The sequence below is a fragment of the Pleurodeles waltl genome, chromosome 12 (genome assembly GCF_031143425.1).
Source record: "Pleurodeles waltl isolate 20211129_DDA chromosome 12, aPleWal1.hap1.20221129, whole genome shotgun sequence".
NCBI lineage: Eukaryota > Metazoa > Chordata > Amphibia > Caudata > Salamandridae > Pleurodeles > Pleurodeles waltl.
Genome location: NC_090451.1, coordinates 20,064,269 through 20,085,307, shown reverse-complemented (window position 1 = coordinate 20,085,307; position 21,039 = coordinate 20,064,269). Strand labels below are relative to the sequence as shown.

The 21,039-nt window shown below is 51.4% G+C and overlaps 1 protein-coding gene across 3 annotated transcripts in view; it reads right to left on the bottom strand.

Annotated features, from left to right (window-relative positions):
- The window catches only part of SBNO2 (strawberry notch homolog 2), a 542,051-nt gene that overhangs the window by 60,936 nt on the left and 460,076 nt on the right, over positions 1-21,039 (bottom strand). For all 3 annotated transcript variants that reach the window (XM_069216340.1, XM_069216341.1, XM_069216342.1), the window contains one exon: positions 17,502-17,576. In XM_069216340.1, the coding sequence (XP_069072441.1) occupies positions 17,502-17,576 (75 nt within the window). The remainder of the gene's footprint in view (positions 1-17,501; positions 17,577-21,039) is intronic.

Sequence of the window (21,039 nt, the reverse complement as noted above, 5' to 3'; positions counted from 1 at the left end):
TACCATAGTTTCCACAATTGGCACACCCCTGGCACACAGATAAGTCTCTTGTAAAAGGTACCAGTGGTACCAAGGGCCTATGACCAGGGAAGGTCCCTAAGGGCTGTTGTGCCACCCTCAAGGACCCCTCACCTAACACATGCACACTGCCATTGCAGATTGTTTGTGTTGGTGGGGAGAAAAAGGCAAAGTCGACATGGCATCCCCCTCAGGATGCCATGCACACAAAATGCTGCCTGTGGCATAGGTAAGTCAACCCCTCTAGCAGGCTTTACAGCCCTAAGGCAGGGTGCACTAAACCACAGGTGAGGGCATAGCTGCATGAGCAATATGCCCCTACAGTGTCTAAGTCTATTCTTAGACATTGTAAGAACAGTTGTGGCCATATTAAGTATATGGTCTGGGAGTTTGTCAAAAACAAACTCCACAGCTCCATAATGGCTACACTGAATACTGGGAAGTTTGGTACCAAACTTCTCAGAATAATAAACCCACACTGATGCCAGTGTTGGATGTATTACAAAATGCACACAGAGGGCATCTTACAGATGATCCCTGTATTTTACCCAATTGTTCAGTGCAGGACTGACTGGTCTGTGCCAGCCTGCTGCTGAGAGACGAGTTTCTGACCCCATGTGGTGAGGGCCTTTGCGCTCTCTGAGGACAGAAACAAAAGCCTGCTCTGGGTGGAGATGCTTCACACCTCCCCCTGCAGGAACTGTAACACCTGGCTGTGAGCCTCAAAGGCTCAGGCTTCGTGTTACAATGCCCCAGGGCACTCCAGCTAGTGGAGATGCCCGCCCCCTGGGCACAGCCCCCACTTTTGGCAGCAAGTCCTGGGGAAATAATGAGAAGAACAAGGAGGAGTCACCCACTAGTCAGGACAACCCCTAAGGTGTCCTGAGCTGAGGTGAACCCTGCCTTTAGAAATCCTCCATAATGATTTTGGAGGATTCCCCCAATAGGAATAGGGATGTGCCCCCCTCCCCTCAGGGAGGAGGCACAAAGAGGGTGTAACCACCCTCAAGGACAGTAGCCATTGGCTACTGCCCTCCCAGACCTAAACACACCCCTAAATTCAGTATTTAGGGGCACCCCAGAACCCAGGAAATCAGATTACTGCAACCTGAAGACGAAGAAGGGCTGCTGACCTGAAAGCCCTGCAGAGAAGACGGAGACACCAACTGCTTTGGCCCCAGCCCTACCGGTCTGTCTCCCCACTTCAAGAAAAACTGCACCAGTGACGCGTCCCCCAGGGTCCAGCGACCTCTGAAGCCTCAGAGGACTACCCTGCATCTAAAAGGACCAAGAACTCCCGAGGACAGCGGCTCTGCTCCAAAGAAGAAACAACTTTGCAACAAAGAAACAAACTTTAAAGGACTGCACGTTTCCCGCCGGAAGCGTGAGACTTTCCACTCTGCACCCGATGCCCCCGGCTCGACCTGCGGAGAACCAACACTACAGGGAGGACTCCCCGGCAACTGCCACCCTGTGAGTAGCCAGAGTTGACCCCCCTGAGCCCCCGCAGCGACGCCTGCAGAGGGAATCCAGAGGCTCCCCCTGACCGCGACTGCCTGCTTCTAAGAACCCGACGCCTGGTAAAGACACTGCACCCGTAGCCCCCAGGACCTGAAGGATCCGACCTCCAGTGCAGAAGCGACCCCCAGGTGGCCCTCCTCCTAGCCCAGGTGGTGGCTACCCCGAGGACCACCCCCCCCTTGCCTGCCTACTTCGCTGAAGAGACCCCTGGGTTTCCCTCTGAAACCCGACGTTTGTTTGCACTCTGCACCCGGCCGCCCCCGTGCCGCTGAGGGTGTACTTTTTGTGCTGACTTGTGTCCCCCCCGGTGCCCTACAAAACCCCCCTGGTCTGCCCTCCGAAGTCGCGGGTACCTACCTGCTGGCAGACTGGAACTGGGGCGCCCCCTTCTCCATTGAAGCCTATGTGTTTTGGGCACCACTTTGACCTCTGCACCTGACTGGCCCTGAGCTGCTGGTGTGGTAACTTTGGGGTTGCCCTGAACCCCCAACGGTGGGCTACCTTGGACCCAACCAGTGCTCTTTCACCTAAAATGTACCACTGTTTCCACAATTGGCACACAGATAAGTCCCTTGTAAAAGGTACCAGTGGTACCAAGGGCCCTGTGACCAGGGAAGGTCCCTAAGGGCTGCAGCATATGTTGTGCCACCCTCAGGGACCCCTCACCTAACACATGCACACTGCCATTGCAGATTGTTTGTGTTGGTGGGGACAAAAAGGCAAAGTCGGCATGGCATCCGGCCTCCACTTTACTGGTCTGTACCTTTGCCACCTCTGCCTCCGTCCGTTTCTTAGTTTATTTTTTCCAAACCCTGGCAGCTGCGTCCCAGCCCCCCACCTCTTCTCCTTCGCCTTTTTTTTTCCCGCCGCTGATGATCCCTGACGCCCACTCCCCAACCTTCCCATTCCTCCAGCCCTCCCTCCTCCCAGCTGCCACTCCCTCCTGCCTCCCCATTTATGTCAGCCGCGGCGCGGTAACTGGAGCGACCCATGACACTGCAACAGCAGGCAGGTCGCTCCTCGCACCGCCGCCCAGAGCCACCTCCACTTTACTGGTCAGTACCTTTGCCACCGTCCGTTTCTTAGTTTATTTTTTCCAAACCCCCGCCGCTGCGTCCCTGCGGCCCCTCCCCCACCTCTTCTCCTTCGCCATTTTTTTTCCCACCGCCGCTGATCCCTGTGGCCCCACCCCCCCAACCTTCCCATTCGTCCAGCCCTCCCTCCTTCCAGCTGCCACTCCTTCCCGCCTTCCCATTTATGGCAGCCGCGGCGCGGACGTGCCGCTGGCGCACCGAAGGCGCGCCAAAAGCAAGCCCGTCTGTGTCCGTCCGTGCCTGGACCGCACCCAGCGCCACTCCCCCTGGCCCGCAAGGCCCGCACACCTCCCCACACCACTATCCAGGACGCCCCTCCACCTGCTTCCTATCCTCCCCAAAGAACACCAAGGGACCTTTCTCCTGTCAAGCCTGCCGCTTCACCTGCACCCTAAAGCACCACAACAGACCTGCTGACAACCACCTCAGCTGCCTCCTACTCAACACCCGCTCCATACGCAAACACGCAGTTGAACTCTGGGAACTACTGACCTCGCCGGACGTCGCCTTCCTAACCAAAACCTGGACAACACTTGGCCTCTGAACCCGACATAGCCATAGCCATCCCTGAAGGCTACAAAATCACCAGAAGAGACCACACCAACAAACCAGGATGAGGAATCGCAATAGTCCACAAAAACACCATCAGAGTCTCGACCAGCACCCATGACACCTTCAACCTCGCCGAGCACCTCCACTTCAGAATCCACATCAACGCCAACACCACTCTCAAAGGAACTCTGATCTATAGACCCCCAGGCCCCTGCTCTCATTTCTGCGAAGCCATCGCCGACATCATCAGCACCAACACCCTCGACTCCACAGAGTACATCCTTCTCGGCGATCTGTACTTTCACCTAGAAAACAACAAAGCCAAGACTACCAACCTGCTAGACAACCTCCCCAACCACTGCCTCAGACAACTCGTAGGCTCACCCACCCACTCGCAGGCCACACACTCGACCCCGTCTTCTCAGCCAGCAACCACATCTATATCAGCCACACCACCGAACTCAGCTGGACAGACCACCCATGCATCCACTTCTCCTACCAAAAGCCAGTCACCCACCACCACCGCGCACAACCCCCCCGACGCAACTGGAGAAAAATATTGACGGATCAACTGATTTCCACACTCACCCAGGACCAACCGCCCGAGACCACGGACACCAACACAGCTGCCACCACCCTGAACCACTGGATAGAGGACTGCGCCAACACACTCGCACTGCTAAAAAAAAACGCAAACACCCTCCACAGAATCAAGGCCAGATGGTTCACCCCAGACCTACAGGAACCCAAACGGCTATGCTGCAGATTGGAAAAAACCTGGCAACGCGAACCTACCAACTCCAACCACATCGCTTTCAAGGATGCCATACGCAAACATCCACCTCCTCCACACCTGGACCCTCGTCAACAAAGAAGACACCGCCAACACCATGGCCTCCATCCATTCCGGATCACCATCGGACCCATGCCCACACCATATCTTCAATAATGCAAATATCATCATCGCTCCCCACCTCTGCAACACCATCAACAGCTCCTTCAAGTCAGCCACCTTCCCAGGAAGCTGGAAGCACGCAGAAGTCAATGCCCTGCTGAAAAAACCCAAGGCAGACCCAGACGACCCGAAGAACTACCGACCAATCTCCCTCCTCCCGTTCCCAGCCAAAGTAATCGAAACAATTGTGAACAGCCAACTATCCCGATTCCTGGAAGACAGCAAAACACTTGACACCACCCAATCCGGATTCCGCAAACACCACAGCACAGAGACCGCACTCATCGCTGCCACAGACGACATCAGGACCATGCTCGACGAAGGAGAAACAGCAGCACTCATCCTCCTGGATCTCTCCGCAGCCTTCGACACGGTCTGTCATCAGACTCTCCGCACACGCCTCCATAATGCCAGAATCCGCAACAAAGCACTCGACTGGATCTCATCATTTCTTTCAGGCAGAACCCAGAGAGTCAGCCTTCCACCATACATATCAGAAGCCTCCAGTATCATCAGCGGCGTCCCCCAAGGCTCATCTCTCAGCCCCACGTTCTTTAATGTGCACATGGCCCCACTCGCCAACATCTCACAAACACAATACATCAAGATAATTTCCTACGCAGACGACACTCAGCTAATCCTCTCCCTCACAAAAGACCCTACAGCTGCAAAAAACAACCTCCACAACGGACTCCAAGCCATTGCCAGCTGGATGGAAGCAAGCCACCTCAAATTAAACACAGACAAAACAGAGATCCTCATCTTCGGAGAAAACCCCTGTAGGAAGTTGGCTCTGTATGTGCTATTTCAAAGTAAGGAATAGCATGCACAGAGTCCAAGGGTTCCCCTTAGAGGTAAAATAGTGGTAAAAATAGATAATACTAATGCTCTATTTTGTGGTAGTGTGGTCGAGCAGTAGGCTTATCCAAGGAGTAGTGTTAAGCATTTGTTGTACATACACATAGACAATAAATGAGGTACACACACTCAGAGACAAATCCAGCCAATAGGTTTTTATATAGAAAAAATATCTTTTCTTAGTTTATTTTAAGAACCACAGGTTCAAATTCTACATGTAATATCTCATTCGAAAGGTATTGCAGGTAAGTACTTTAGGAACTTCAAATCATCAAAATTGCATGTATACTTTTCAAGTTATTCACAAATAGCTGTTTTAAAAGTGGACACTTAGTGCAATTTTCACAGTTCCTAGGGGAGGTAAGTATTTGTTAGTTTTACCAGGTAAGTAAGGCACTTACAGGGCTTAGTTCTTGGTCCAAGGTAGCCCACCGTTGGGGGTTCAGAGCAACCCCAAAGTCACCACACCAGCAGCTCAGGGCCGGTCAGGTGCAGAGTTCAAAGTGGTGCCCAAAACACATAGGCTAGAATGGAGAGAAGGGGGTGCCCCGGTTCCGGTCTGCTTGCAGGTGAGTACCCGCGTCTTCGGAGGGCAGACCAGGGGGGTTTTGTAGGGCACCGGGGGGGACACAAGTCCACACAGAAATTTCACCCTCAGCAGCGCGGGGGCGGCCGGGTGCAGTGTAGAAACAAGCGTCGGGTTTGTAATGGAAGTCAATGGGAGATCTAGGGATCTCTTCAGCGCTGCAGGCAGGCAAGGGGGGGGTTCCTCGGGGAAACCTCCACTTGGGCAAGGGAGAGGGACTCCTGGGGGTCACTCCTCCAGTGAAAGTCCGGTCCTTCAGGTCCTGGGGCTGCGGGTGCAGGGTCTCTCCCAGGTGTCGGGACTTTGGTTTCAAAGAGTCGCGGTCAGGGGAAGCCTCGGGATTCCCTCTGCAGGCGGCGCTGTGGGGGCTCAGGGGGGACAGGTTTTTGTACTCACAGTCTTAGAGTAGTCCTGGGGTCCCTCCTGAGGTGTTGGATCGCCACCAACCGAGTCGGGGTCGCCGGGTGCAGTGTTGCAAGTCTCACGCCTTTTGCGGGGAGCTTGCAGGGTTCTTTAAAGCTGCTGGAAACAAAGTTGCAGCTTTTCTTTGGAGCAGGTCCGCTGTCCTCGGGAGTTTCTTGTCTTTTCGAAGCAGGGGCAGTCCTCAGAGGATGTCGAGGTCGCTGGTCCCTGTGGAAGGCGTCGCTGGAGCAGGATCTTTGGAAGGCAGGAGACAGGCCGGTGAGTTTCTGGAGCCAAGGCAGTTGTCGTCTTCTGGTCTTCCTCTGCAGGGGTTTTTCAGCTAGGCAGTCCTTCTTCTTGTAGTTGCAGGAATCTAATTTTCTAGGGTTCAGGGTAGCCCTTAAATACAAAATTTAAGGGCGTGTTTAGGTCTGGGGGGTTAGTAGCCAATGGCTACTAGCCCTGAGGGTGGGTACACCCTCTTTGTGCCTCCTCCCAAGGGGAGGGGGTCACAATCCTAACCCTATTGGGGGAATCCTCCATCTGCAAGATGGAGGATTTCTAAAAGTCAGAGTCACCTCAGCTCAGGACACCTTAGGGGCTGTCCTGACTGACCAGTGACTCCTCCTTGTTGCTTTCTTTGTTCCCTCCAGCCTTGCCGCCAAAAGTGGGGGCCGTGGCCGGAGGGGGCGGGCAACTCCACTAAGCTGGAGTGCCCTGCTGGGCTGTGACAAAGGGGTGAGCCTTTGAGGCTCACCGCCAGGTGTCACAGCTCCTGCCTGGGGGAGGTGTTAGCATCTCCACCCAGTGCAGGCTTTGTTACTGGCCTCAGAGTGACAAAGGCACTCTCCCCATGGGGCCAGCAACATGTCTCTAGTGTGGCAGGCTGCTGGGACCAGTCAGCCTACACAGATAGTCGGATAGGTTTCAGGGGGCACCTCTAAGGTGCCCTCTGTGGTGCATTTTACAATAAAATGTACACTGGCATCAGTGTGCATTTATTGTGCTGAGAAGTTTGATACCAAACTTCCCAGTTTTCAGTGTAGCCATTATGGTGCTGTGGAGTTCGTGTAAAACAGACTCCCAGACCATATACTCTTATGGCTACCCTGCACTTACAATGTCTAAGGTTTTGCTTAGACACTGTAGGGGCACAGTGCTCATGCACTGGTACCCTCACCTATGGTATAGTGCACCCTGCCTTAGGGCTGTAAGGCCTGCTAGAGGGGTGTCTTACCTATACTGCATAGGCAGTGAGAGGCTGGCATGGCACCCTGAGGGGAGTGCCATGTCGACTTACTCGTTTTGTCCTCACTAGCACACCCAAGCTGGCAAGCAGTGTGTCTGTGCTGAGTGAGAGGTCTCCAGGGTGGCATAAGACATGCTGCAGCCCTTAGAGACCTTCCTTGGCATCAGGGCCCTTGGTACTAGAAGTACCAGTTACAAGGGACTTATCTGGATGCCAGGGTCTGCCAATTGTGGATACAAAAGTACAGGTTAGGGAAAGAACACTGGTGCTGGGGCCTGGTTAGCAGGCCTCAGCACACTTTCAATTGTAAACATAGCATCAGCAAAGGCAAAAAGTCAGGGGGCAACCATGCCAAGGAGGCATTTCCTTACACAACCCCCCCCCAAACGAAAGAGGATGAGACTAACCTTTCCCAAGAGAGTCTTCATTTTCTAAGTGGAAGAACCTGGAAAGGCCATCTGCATTGGCATGGGCAGTCCCAGGTCTGTGTTCCACTATAAAGTCCATTCCCTGTAGGGAGATGGACCACCTCAACAGTTTAGGATTTTCACCTTTCATTTGCATCAGCCATTTGAGAGGTCTGTGGTCAGTTTGAACTAGGAAGTGAGTCCCAAAGAGGTATGGTCTCAGCTTCTTCAGGGACCAAACCACAGCAAAGGCCTCCCTCTCAATGGCACTCCAACGCTGCTCCCTGGGGAGTAACCTCCTGCTAATGAAAGCAACAGGCTGGTCAAGGCCATCATCATTTGTTTGGGACAAAACTGCCCCTATCCCATGTTCAGAGGCATCAGTCTGCACAATGAACTGCTTAGAATAATCTGGAGCTTTGAGAACTGGTGCTGAGCACATTGCTTGTTTCAGGGTGTCAAAGGCCTGTTGGCAGTCCACAGTCCAGTTCACTTTCTTGGGCATTTTCTTGGAGGTGAGCTCAGTGAGGGCTGTCACAATGGATCCATATCCCTTCACAAACCTCCTGTAGTACCCAGTCAAGCCAAGGAATGCCCTGACTTGAGTCTGGGTTTTTGGAGCTACCCAGTCCAGAATGGTCTGGATCTTGGGTTGGAGTGGCTGAACTTGGCCTCCCCCTACAAGGTGGCCCAAGTAAACCACAGTTCCCTGCCCTATCTGGCATTTGGATGCCTTGATAGAGAGGCCTGCAGATTGCAGAGCCTTCAAAACCTTCTTCAGGTGGACCAGGTGATCCTGCCAGGTGGAGCTAAAGACAGCAATATCATCCAGATAAGCTGTGCTAAAGGACTCCAAGCCAGCAAGGACTTGATTCACCAACCTTTGGAAGGTGGCAGGGGCATTCTTTAAACCAAAGGGCATAACAGTAAACTGATAATGCCCATCAGGTGTGGAGAATGCTGTCTTTTCTTTTGCTCCAGGTGCCATTTTTATTTGCCAGTACCCTGCTGTCAAGTCAAAGGTACTTAGAAATTTGGCAGCACCTAACTTATCAATGAGCTCATCAGCTCTTGGAATTGGATGGGCATCTGTCTTGGTGACAGAGTTGAGCCCTCTGTAGTCCACACAAAACCTCATCTCTTTCTTTCCATCTTTGGTGTGAGGTTTGGGGACTAAGACCACTGGGCTAGCCCAGGGGCTGTCAGAGCGCTCAATTACTCCCAATTCCAGCATCTTGTGGACTTCCATCTTGATGCTTTCCTTAACATGGTCAGACTGTCTGAAGATTTTGTTCTTGACAGGCATGCTGTCTCCTGTGTCCACATCATGGGTACACAGGTGTGTCTGACCAGGGGTTAGGGAGAAAAGCTCAGGAAACTGTTGTAGGACTCTCCTACAATCAGCCTGCTGTTGGCCAGAGAGGGTGTCTGAGTAGATCACTCCATCTACTGTGCCATCTTTTGGGTCTGATGACAGAAGATCAGGGAGAGGTTCACTCTCTGCCTCCTGATCCTCATCTGTTACCATTAACAGATTCACATCAGCCCTGTCATGGAAGAGCTTAAGGCGGTTCACATGGATCACCCTCTTGGGGCTCCTGCTTGTGCCCAGGTCCACCAGGTAGGTGACCTGACTCTTCCTCTCTAGCACTGGGTAAGGGCCACTCCATTTGTCCTGGAGTGCCCTGGGAGCCACAGGCTCCAGAACCCAGACTTTCTGCCCTGGTTGGAACTCAACCAGTGCAGCCTTTTGGTCATACCAAAACTTCTGGAGTTGTTGGCTGGCCTCAAGGTTTTTGGTTGCCTTTTCCATGTACTCTGCCATTCTAGAGCGAAGGCCAAGTACATAGTCCACTATGTCCTGTTTAGGCTCATGGAGAGGTCTCTCCCAGCCTTCTTTAACAAGGGCAAGTGGTCCCCTTACAGGATGACCAAACAGAAGTTCAAAGGGTGAGAACCCTACTCCCTTCTGTGGTACCTCCCTGTAAGCGAAAAGCAGACATGGCAGGAGGACATCCCATCTCCTTTTGAGTTTTTCTGGGAGCCCCATGATCATGCCCTTTAATGTCTTGTTGAATCTCTCAACTAAGCCATTAGTTTGTGGATGGTAAGGTGTAGTGAATTTATAAGTCACTCCACACTCATTCCACATGTGCTTTAGGTATGCTGACATGAAGTTGGTACCTCTGTCAGACACCACCTCCTTAGGGAAACCCACTCTGGTAAAGATACCAATGAGGGCCTTGGCTACTGCAGGGGCAGTAGTCGACCTAAGGGGAATAGCTTCAGGATACCTGGTAGCATGATCCACTACTACCAGGATATACATATTTCCTGAGGCTGTGGGAGGTTCCAGTGGACCAACTATGTCCACACCCACTCTTTCAAAGGGCACCCCCACCACAGGAAGTGGAATGAGGGGGGCCTTTGGATGCCCACCTGTCTTACCACTGGCTTGACAGGTGGGGCAGGAGAGGCAAAACTCCTTAACCATGTTGGACATATTGGGCCAGTAGAAGTGGTTGACTAACCTCTCCCACGTCTTGGTTTGTCCCAAATGTCCAGCAAGGGGAATGTCATGGGCCAATGTTAGGATGAACTCTCTGAACAGCTGAGGCACTACCACTCTCCTAGTGGCACCAGGTTTGGGGTCTCTGGCCTCAGTGTACAGGAGCCCATCTTCCCAATAGACCCTATGTGTTCCATTTTTCTTGCCTTTGGACTCTTCAGCAGCTTGCTGCCTAAGGCCTTCAAGAGAGGGACAGGTTTCTTGTCCCTTACACAGCTCCTCCCTTGAGGGTCCCCCTGGGCCTAAGAGCTCAACCTGATAAGGTTCAAGCTCCAAAGGCTCAGTTCCCTCAGAGGGCAGAACTTCTTCCTGAGAAGAGAGGTTCCCTTTCTTTTGCTGTGTTGCAGTTGGTTTCCCAACTGACTTTCCTGTTCTCTTGGTAGGCTGGGCCATTTTTCCAGACTCCAGCTCTACTTTTTCACCCTGTGCCTTGCACTGTGCTCTTGTTTTCACACACACCAGTTCAGGGATACCCAGCATTGCTGCATGGGTTTTTAGCTCTACCTCAGCCCATGCTGAGGACTCCAGGTCATTTCCAAGCAGACAGTCCACTGGGATATTTGAGGAGACCACCACCTGTTTCAGGCCATTGACCCCTCCCCATTCTAAAGTAACCATTGCCATGGGATGTACTTTTCTCTGATTGTCAGCGTTGGTGACTGTGTAAGTTTTTCCAGTCAGGTATTGGCCAGGGGAAACCAGTTTCTCTGTCACCATGGTGACACTGGCACCTGTATCCCTCAGGCCCTCTATTCTAGTCCCATTAATTAAGAGTTGCTGTCTGTATTTTTGCATGTTAGGCGGCCAGACAGCTAGTGTGGCTAAATCCACCCCACCCTCAGAAACTAGAGTAGCTTCAGTGTGGACCCTGATTTGCTCTGGGCACACTGTTGATCCCACTTGGAGACTAGCCATACCAGTGTTACCTGGATGGGAGTTTGGAGTGGAACCTTTCTTGGGACAGGCCTTGTCTCCAGTTTGGTGTCCATGCTGTTTACAGCTATGACACCAGGCCTTTTTGGGATCAAAGTTTTTACCCTTGTACCCATTGTTTTGTGAAGAGGCTCTGGGCCCACCCTCCTGTGCAGGTTTTTGGGGGCCTGTAGAAGACTCTTTACTATTTTTAGTTTTGGTTGTCTCATCACCCTTCTGTTGGGGAGTCTTTGTGACCCCTTTCTTTTGGTCACCCCCTGTTGAAGTCTTGGACACCCTTGTCTTGACCCAATGGTCCGCCTTCTTTCCCAATTCTTGGGGAGAAATTGGTCCTAGGTCTACCAGATGCTGATGCAGTTTATCATTGAAACAATTACTTAACAGGTGTTCTTTCACAAATAAATTGTACAGCCCATCATAATTACTTACACCACTGCCTTGAATCCAACCATCTAGTGTTTTCACTGAGTAGTCAACAAAGTCAACCCAGGTCTGGCTCGAGGATTTTTGAGCCCCCCTGAACCTAATCCTGTACTCCTCAGTGGAGAATCCAAAGCCCTCAATCAGGGTACCCTTCATGAGGTCATAAGATTCTGCATCTTGTCCAGAGAGTGTGAGGAGCCTATCCCTACACTTTCCTGTGAACATTTCCCAAAGGAGAGCACCCCAGTGAGATCTGTTCACTTTTCTGGTTACACAAGCCCTCTCAAAAGCTGTGAACCATTTGGTGATGTCATCACCATCTTCATATTTAGTTACAATCCCTTTGGGGATTTTCAACATGTCAGGAGAATCTCTGACCCTATTTATGTTGCTGCCACCATTGATGGGTCCTAGGCCCATCTCTTGTCTTTCCCTCTCTATGGCTAGGATCTGTCTTTCCAAAGCCAATCTTTTGGCCATCCTGGCTAACTGGATGTCCTCTTCACTGGAGTTATCCTCAGTGATTTCAGAGTTGTTGGTCCCTCCTGTGAGGGAACCAGCATCTCTGACTATTATTTGTGGAGTCAGGGCTTGAGAAGCCCTGCTCTCCCTAAGTAGGACTGGAGGGGGGGAATTTCCCTCCAAGTCACTATCTTCATCCTCTGAGTTGCCATCCTCAGAGGGGTTGGCCTTTTCAAACTCTGCCAAAAGCTCCTGGAGCTGTACTTTGGTAGGTTTGGGGCCCATTGCTATTTTCTTTAGTTTACAGAGTGAACTTAGCTCTCTCATCTGTAGATGGAGGTAAGGTGTGGTGTCGAGTTCCACCACATTCACATCTGTGCTAGACATTATGCTTCTAAAAGTTGGAATACTTTTTAAGAAACTAAAACTGGTTCTAGAATCTAATTCAAACTTTTACCAAACTTTTAAACTCTAAAAGAAATGCTAAACAGGATCTAACACAAGGCCCTAGCAGGTCTTTTAAGAATTTAGAAAACTTTTCAAATTGCAAAAATCAATTTCTAATGACAATTTTGGAATTTGTCGTGTGATCAGGTATTGGCTGAGTAGTCCAGCAAATGCAAAGTCTTGTATCCCACCGCTGATCCACCAATGTAGGAAGTTGGCTCTGTATGTGCTATTTCAAAGTAAGGAATAGCATGCACAGAGTCCAAGGGTTCCCCTTAGAGGTAAAATAGTGGTAAAAATAGATAATACTAATGCTCTATTTTGTGGTAGTGTGGTCGAGCAGTAGGCTTATCCAAGGAGTAGTGTTAAGCATTTGTTGTACATACACATAGACAATAAATGAGGTACACACACTCAGAGACAAATCCAGCCAATAGGTTTTTATATAGAAAAAATATCTTTTCTTAGTTTATTTTAAGAACCACAGGTTCAAATTCTACATGTAATATCTCATTCGAAAGGTATTGCAGGTAAGTACTTTAGGAACTTCAAATCATCAAAATTGCATGTATACTTTTCAAGTTATTCACAAATAGCTGTTTTAAAAGTGGACACTTAGTGCAATTTTCACAGTTCCTAGGGGAGGTAAGTATTTGTTAGTTTTACCAGGTAAGTAAGGCACTTACAGGGCTTAGTTCTTGGTCCAAGGTAGCCCACCGTTGGGGGTTCAGAGCAACCCCAAAGTCACCACACCAGCAGCTCAGGGCCGGTCAGGTGCAGAGTTCAAAGTGGTGCCCAAAACACATAGGCTAGAATGGAGAGAAGGGGGTGCCCCGGTTCCGGTCTGCTTGCAGGTGAGTACCCGCGTCTTCGGAGGGCAGACCAGGGGGGTTTTGTAGGGCACCGGGGGGGACACAAGTCCACACAGAAATTTCACCCTCAGCAGCGCGGGGGCGGCCGGGTGCAGTGTAGAAACAAGCGTCGGGTTTGTAATGGAAGTCAATGGGAGATCTAGGGATCTCTTCAGCGCTGCAGGCAGGCAAGGGGGGGGTTCCTCGGGGAAACCTCCACTTGGGCAAGGGAGAGGGACTCCTGGGGGTCACTCCTCCAGTGAAAGTCCGGTCCTTCAGGTCCTGGGGGCTGCGGGTGCAGGGTCTCTCCCAGGTGTCGGGACTTTGGTTTCAAAGAGTCGCGGTCAGGGGAAGCCTCGGGATTCCCTCTGCAGGCGGCGCTGTGGGGGCTCAGGGGGGACAGGTTTTTGTACTCACAGTCTTAGAGTAGTCCTGGGGTCCCTCCTGAGGTGTTGGATCGCCACCAACCGAGTCGGGGTCGCCGGGTGCAGTGTTGCAAGTCTCACGCCTTTTGCGGGGAGCTTGCAGGGTTCTTTAAAGCTGCTGGAAACAAAGTTGCAGCTTTTCTTTGGAGCAGGTCCGCTGTCCTCGGGAGTTTCTTGTCTTTTCGAAGCAGGGGCAGTCCTCAGAGGATGTCGAGGTCGCTGGTCCCTGTGGAAGGCGTCGCTGGAGCAGGATCTTTGGAAGGCAGGAGACAGGCCGGTGAGTTTCTGGAGCCAAGGCAGTTGTCGTCTTCTGGTCTTCCTCTGCAGGGGTTTTTCAGCTAGGCAGTCCTTCTTCTTGTAGTTGCAGGAATCTAATTTTCTAGGGTTCAGGGTAGCCCTTAAATACAAAATTTAAGGGCGTGTTTAGGTCTGGGGGGTTAGTAGCCAATGGCTACTAGCCCTGAGGGTGGGTACACCCTCTTTGTGCCTCCTCCCAAGGGGAGGGGGTCACAATCCTAACCCTATTGGGGGAATCCTCCATCTGCAAGATGGAGGATTTCTAAAAGTCAGAGTCACCTCAGCTCAGGACACCTTAGGGGCTGTCCTGACTGACCAGTGACTCCTCCTTGTTGCTTTCTTTGTTCCCTCCAGCCTTGCCGCCAAAAGTGGGGGCCGTGGCCGGAGGGGGCGGGCAACTCCACTAAGCTGGAGTGCCCTGCTGGGCTGTGACAAAGGGGTGAGCCTTTGAGGCTCACCGCCAGGTGTCACAGCTCCTGCCTGGGGGAGGTGTTAGCATCTCCACCCAGTGCAGGCTTTGTTACTGGCCTCAGAGTGACAAAGGCACTCTCCCCATGGGGCCAGCGACATGTCTCTAGTGTGGCAGGCTGCTGGGACCAGTCAGCCTACACAGATAGTCGGATAGGTTTCAGGGGGCACCTCTAAGGTGCCCTCTGTGGTGCATTTTACAATAAAATGTACACTGGCATCAGTGTGCATTTATTGTGCTGAGAAGTTTGATACCAAACTTCCCAGTTTTCAGTGTAGCCATTATGGTGCTGTGGAGTTCGTGTAAAACAGACTCCCAGACCATATACTCTTATGGCTACCCTGCACTTACAATGTCTAAGGTTTTGCTTAGACACTGTAGGGGCACAGTGCTCATGCACTGGTACCCTCACCTATGGTATAGTGCACCCTGCCTTAGGGCTGTAAGGCCTGCTAGAGGGGTGTCTTACCTATACTGCATAGGCAGTGAGAGGCTGGCATGGCACCCTGAGGGGAGTGCCATGTCGACTTACTCGTTTTGTCCTCACTAGCACACCCAAGCTGGCAAGCAGTGTGTCTGTGCTGAGTGAGAGGTCTCCAGGGTGGCATAAGACATGCTGCAGCCCTTAGAGACCTTCCTTGGCATCAGGGCCCTTGGTACTAGAAGTACCAGTTACAAGGGACTTATCTGGATGCCAGGGTCTGCCAATTGTGGATACAAAAGTACAGGTTAGGGAAAGAACACTGGTGCTGGGGCCTGGTTAGCAGGCCTCAGCACACTTTCAATTGTAAACATAGCATCAGCAAAGGCAAAAAGTCAGGGGGCAACCATGCCAAGGAGGCATTTCCTTACAACCCCTCAGCATGGAACGACTCCTGGTGGCCCACCTCCCTAGGATCCGCACCACCTCCCACCACCCACGCACACAACCTGGGATTCATCCTGGATTCCACACTCAGCATGACTAAGCAGGTCAACGCCATCTCCTCTTCTTGCTACAACACCCTCTGCATGCTCTGAAAAATCTTCAATTGGATTCCCGTCGAAACCAGGAAAACTGTCACTCACACCCTGGTCAGCAGCCGACTGGATTATGGAAACGCCCTATATGCAGGAACAACAACCAAACTCCAAACAAAGCTGCAAAGAATCCAGAACGCATCAGCCCGACTCATTCTGAACGTCCCACGCCGTCACCACATCACCCCCCACCTCAGAGACTTACACTGGCTACCAATACCAAAGAGGATCACCTTCAAACTCCTCGTCCACACACACAAGGCCCTCCACAACACAGGCCCAACCTACCTCAACGAAAGACTCACCTTCCACACCCCCACCCGCAAACTTCGCTCCGCCAGCCTCGCCCTCGCCTCCGTTCCCCGAATCCGCTGCACCACTGCCGGAGGAAGATTCTTTTCCCACCTGGTCGCCAAGACCTGGAACTCCCTACCGCTCCACCTCTGCCAGACCGAAGACCTCTTAACTTTCAGGAAACACCTAAAGACATGGCTATATGACCAGTAACTCCCCCCGCCCCTCCAGGCTCCTTGAGGCCCTACCAGGTGATTAGTGCGCATTATAAATCTTGTGATTGATTGATTGATATGTACCTAGCACCGGGAAACTCTTTCCGAGCAGCTGTATCATTCATTCATTCATTCATTCTTCCAAATATAGCTTTTGAGTGCTAGTCACTGTAAGGACATGTTAACATTCAATTTCTACATGTCCTACTTTTAAATACCATGCATTCTGCCTTATGAGACACAACCCCTACATAGGGCAGACATCCATATTTAAAAAGGAGGTTCTGACCTGTCAAAGGGTTTGACGGGTCGAATTGCAGTTTTTGAACTGCCAAAGGCATGCACCAATGGTAGGCCATGTTTTATACTGCCACTGTAGTGGATGGCACATAATGGTGCTGTAGCCCAGTAGCGGCTTTTAACTTCCAGGCCCTGGGCGCATCTTGTATCATACATTAAGGATGTATATGTAAGTTAAATGTAGCAATTAAGACTATGCCAATGTGTCCATGTTTGAAGGGGAGCAGAGGCACTTTACTGCTGATTAGCAGGGGTGAAGTGCACAGAGTTCTGAAGCTAGCAAAAGTAGTCCAGCAACAGACGAACAACAAAGGGGGGGGAGCACACAGGAAACTTGGATTTGCTACAGCTCTGAATATTATCCTTTGTACTAAAGTAATTAATTTGTGGCCGTTGACCATAGGCACCGTCGGAGTGACGGTAGATGCCATCTTCAGAATGTATTTAACTAAAAGCCTACAGATTCTAGACTAAGGCTCTTGTTATCTTTAATTCATGTGGCTTCGCATCAGGGATGACAAAATGTCAAGGTGCTTTCAACTAGAAGGGAGAAACAAATCTGCAGTTATCAGACTGGTTGAAAATATTGACCTCTTTGGATAGTGAGAATAGAGTGGTAGAGAGTCTGTATCCACATGGAATTTTTATTTATGAGCAATGATTAATCTCAACGAGAGGGTGTCACCCTAGGATTTACTGTCGGGGTAAAGAATGGCAGGTCTGTTTTCAGGGAGCCACTTCGTGTGTTTTGTTTGTACACAATTTGTGCTTTGAAAGGGGATTGTCTGTGAGTGTTCACAATTTTTTATGCCCCTTTTAGGGAGGTTTAGAGGATGCGATTGTTAAAAAGAAAACACCGGATTACAGAGTCGAAATCTTGAGTGGATGCACTAGGTGTTGCCATTATGAGAGTGAGCACACTGATAAAATACAGGGACAAGGGACAAGTGGGAATGGTGTGACAGGTCATGCGAGGCAAGAGAGCGCTTAAGTGTGGTAAGATAAGAGACTGTTGAAAAGGCAGAGGGGGATAATGTAGGACGAGATGGAGTCAGTGAGAATGCAAGTTTGACAGTTAACTGATTAACAAAAGTCAAAGTTGATAGTCAAAAGACATTAGGGCAACGACTGAAGGAGCGACGAGTCTCACCTACCCTTTTCCACAGTGACACATTTGTATTTGGGCTCCTTGCAGCAAATCCCAACAGAGATCAGACCTTGTTTCATTTCTGGAATACAAGAAAGGGAAAAAAGAGGTATCAACAGTTTGTAAAGTCAGCAAAACACTGCACTGAAACACACTGCAGGCACAGCCATATAACGTAGCCCACACACGGCAGCCTGAACTGCCACACACTGCACTGAAACACACTGCAGTCTGCACATTACAGCCCACACCCTGCATGCTGCAGGACAGAGGCTGTACAGCCCTATACCGTAGCCCACACACTGCAGCCTGTACTGCCACACACTGCACTGAAACACACTGCAGTCTGCACATACAGCCCACACCCTGCATGCTGCAGGACAGAGGCTGTACAGCCCTATACCGTAGCCCACACACTGCAGCCTGTACTGCCACACACTGCACTGAAACACACTGCAGTCTGCACATACAGCCCACACCCTGCATGCTGCAGGACAGAGGCTGTACAGCCCTATACCGTAGCCCACACACTGCAGCCTGTACTGCCACACACTGCACTGAAACACACTGCAGTCTGCACATACAGCCCACACCCTGCATGCTGCAGGACAGAGGCTGTACAGCCCTATACCGTAGCCCACACACTGCAGTCTGTACTGCCACACACTGCACTGAAACACACTGCAGTCTGCACATACAGCCCACACCCTGCATGCTGCAGGACAGAGGCTGTACAGCCCTATACCGTAGCCCACACACTGCAGCCTGTACTGCCACACACTGCACTGAAACACACTGCAGTCTGCACATACAGCCCACACCCTGCATGCTGCAGGACAGAGGCTGTACAGCCCTATAACGTACTCCACCCACTGCTGCCTGTAATGCCACACACTGCACTGAAACACACTGCAGTCTGCTCACTACAGCCCACACCTAGCATGCTGCAGGACAGGGACTGCACAGCCATATAATGTAGCCCACACACTGCAGTGAAACACGCTGCAGTCTGCACACTACAACCCACACCCAGCATGCTGCAGGACAGTGACTGCAGTCATAGAACGTAGCCCCCAAACTGCTGCCTGTAATGCCACACTCTGCACTGAAACACACTGCAGTCTGCACACTACAACCCACACCCAGCATGCTGCAGGACAGGGACTGCACAGCCCTATAACGTAGCTCACACTCTGCTGCTTGTACTGCCACACACTGCACTGAAACACAATGCAGACTGCACACTACGGCCCACACCCAGCATGCTGCAGGACAGGGACTGCACAGCCCTATAATGTAGCCCACACACTGCTGCCTGTACTGCCACACACTGCACTGAAACACACTGCAGTCTGCACACTACAACCCACACCCACCATGCTGCAGGACAGGGACTGCACAGCCTTATAACGTAGCCCACACACTGCTGCCTGTACTGCCACACACTGCAGTCTGCACACTACAACCCACACCCAGTATGCTGCAGGACAGGGACTGCAGTCATAGAACGTAGCCCCCATACTGCTGCCTGTACTGCCACGCTCTGCACTGAAACACACTGCAGTCTGCACACTACAACCCACACCAAGCATGCTGCAGGACAGGGACTGCACAGCACTATAACGTAGCCCACACACTGCAGCCTGTACTGCCACACACTGCAGACCACACTATGCACAACAGGGCACACCCATCACGCTGCACATTGTAGTCCACACAGTAGTGACACTGAACTGCCACACACTCTCTGAAGCCTCTGCTCTGCATTGTTGCATGCACACCCCACTCACCTTAATGCCCTATAAAGACCCTATGCAGGTAAATACTGACTTGCAGAATTGTACAGTGAACTGCCACATGGATACTTCCTGGCCAGTAATACACCATACATAAACCTTGAGAGGGGTACACCAAGCAGCATGAGCGCACATACCATCACTGGATTCTGTACTCGACAAGTGAGCTCTACACTTGTGCACACACTGTACCAGCACATGTAGAATGACTGCGTTCCCCGCGCCAGCATTAAGGATTACAACCGGTCACCGAAGGCAGTCGGGGTGCTCTAGGCAGAGGCCTTCCTGGGACACATTTCATCAGAAGCTATTCTCTGCAGGAGACAACTGGATGAAGCTGCAGAAACCCCTCTCTGTGGGGGCCAGAAAGTATCCGCTGGCAGAGACGGGGCTGCCGTTAAAGTAGGGAACTGAAGAAAGCGCCCAGAAACAGGCTGCTGTGAATAAAATGAGCTGCAGACCCCACTATGAGAGAACGGAAGGCTGCTGAGGATAAAGGGTGTGATGAACATCCTGCCCTCAGTGGTGAAGTCCTAGTGCTGCGAAGCACAGAAGATGCCTCCACTGACCAATCAACTGAGCAGGTAGTAACAGAAACTCAGCTTGATAAAAAAGCAAGTTAGTAATTATTATCCAGTTATAATTCTTTGACTGGATCCTCTGCACTTTGGTGGTCATTACGACCCCGGCGGTCGGAGCAAAAATGGTCGTAGTACCGCCAACAGTCTGGTGGTACATACCGCCATATTATGACATTGGCCAAAGCCAAACTGCCAATGTACCACACCGACCACCACGGCGGTAAAGTCCGCTGGGCTGGAGACTTCACTCTCCAGCCAGGCGGCTGTCATTTGCCCACCACTGGGATTATGACCCCGCCTGCCACCATGGTGTCTGTGAAATGTTTACCACCACAAAAACCATGGCGGTAGGCACTATCAGTGACAGGTCTTCCTCGCTTCTCCCCCTCCCCAGGTTTCCCTCCCAACAACCCTTTCTTTCCAGTCCCCTGTCATACACGCACCTTAGTGCACACCCGCACTCACATACTAATGCCCTCATTCATCCACGCATGCAGACATCCATACACACACACTTACATACATACAAGCACACACACATTCACACAACACAACATGGACGCACTCACACATCCATAAATGCGCACATACACAACACACACCCACATACACGCACAGACATACACCCCACCCCACGGACGTCTCCCCCCCCGTCGGTGCTTACCTGTTGTGAGGGGGTCCTTCAGAAGGAGACTGGACGGGGCACTGCTGCCAGCAGCAGCGTCCGCCAGCAGAACACCGCTAGGCCGTATCATGGGTCATGATAGGGTCTGCGGCGGTCTACTGGCATGGCGGTGTTGCTGGCAGCAGCGCCACCTTACCGCCATCTGCCGGCATGACCACGGCCGGATTTCCGCCATCCTTGTGGCGGAAATCCGTCTGTGGTCATAATAGGGTGGACGGCTGGTAGCCGCGGCGAAAGTCTTTTGGCGGCCGTCGCCGCGGCGGTAGCCGTTTTTTACTGCCAGGGTCAAAATTAACCCCTTTGTGCCTTGTCCTAAGATGTGTTTCTTTAGTATTTTGGAAGTACACGCCCTTTAGCATCATTATGTCACATAAATGGATAGAGAGGGGACATAGATGTTTAGGAAAAAGTGAGCCCGCCCCTTGGATGACAGAAATCTTTAATTGGCAACTAGACTCCCAAATTTATTGCAGCAAGTCATAA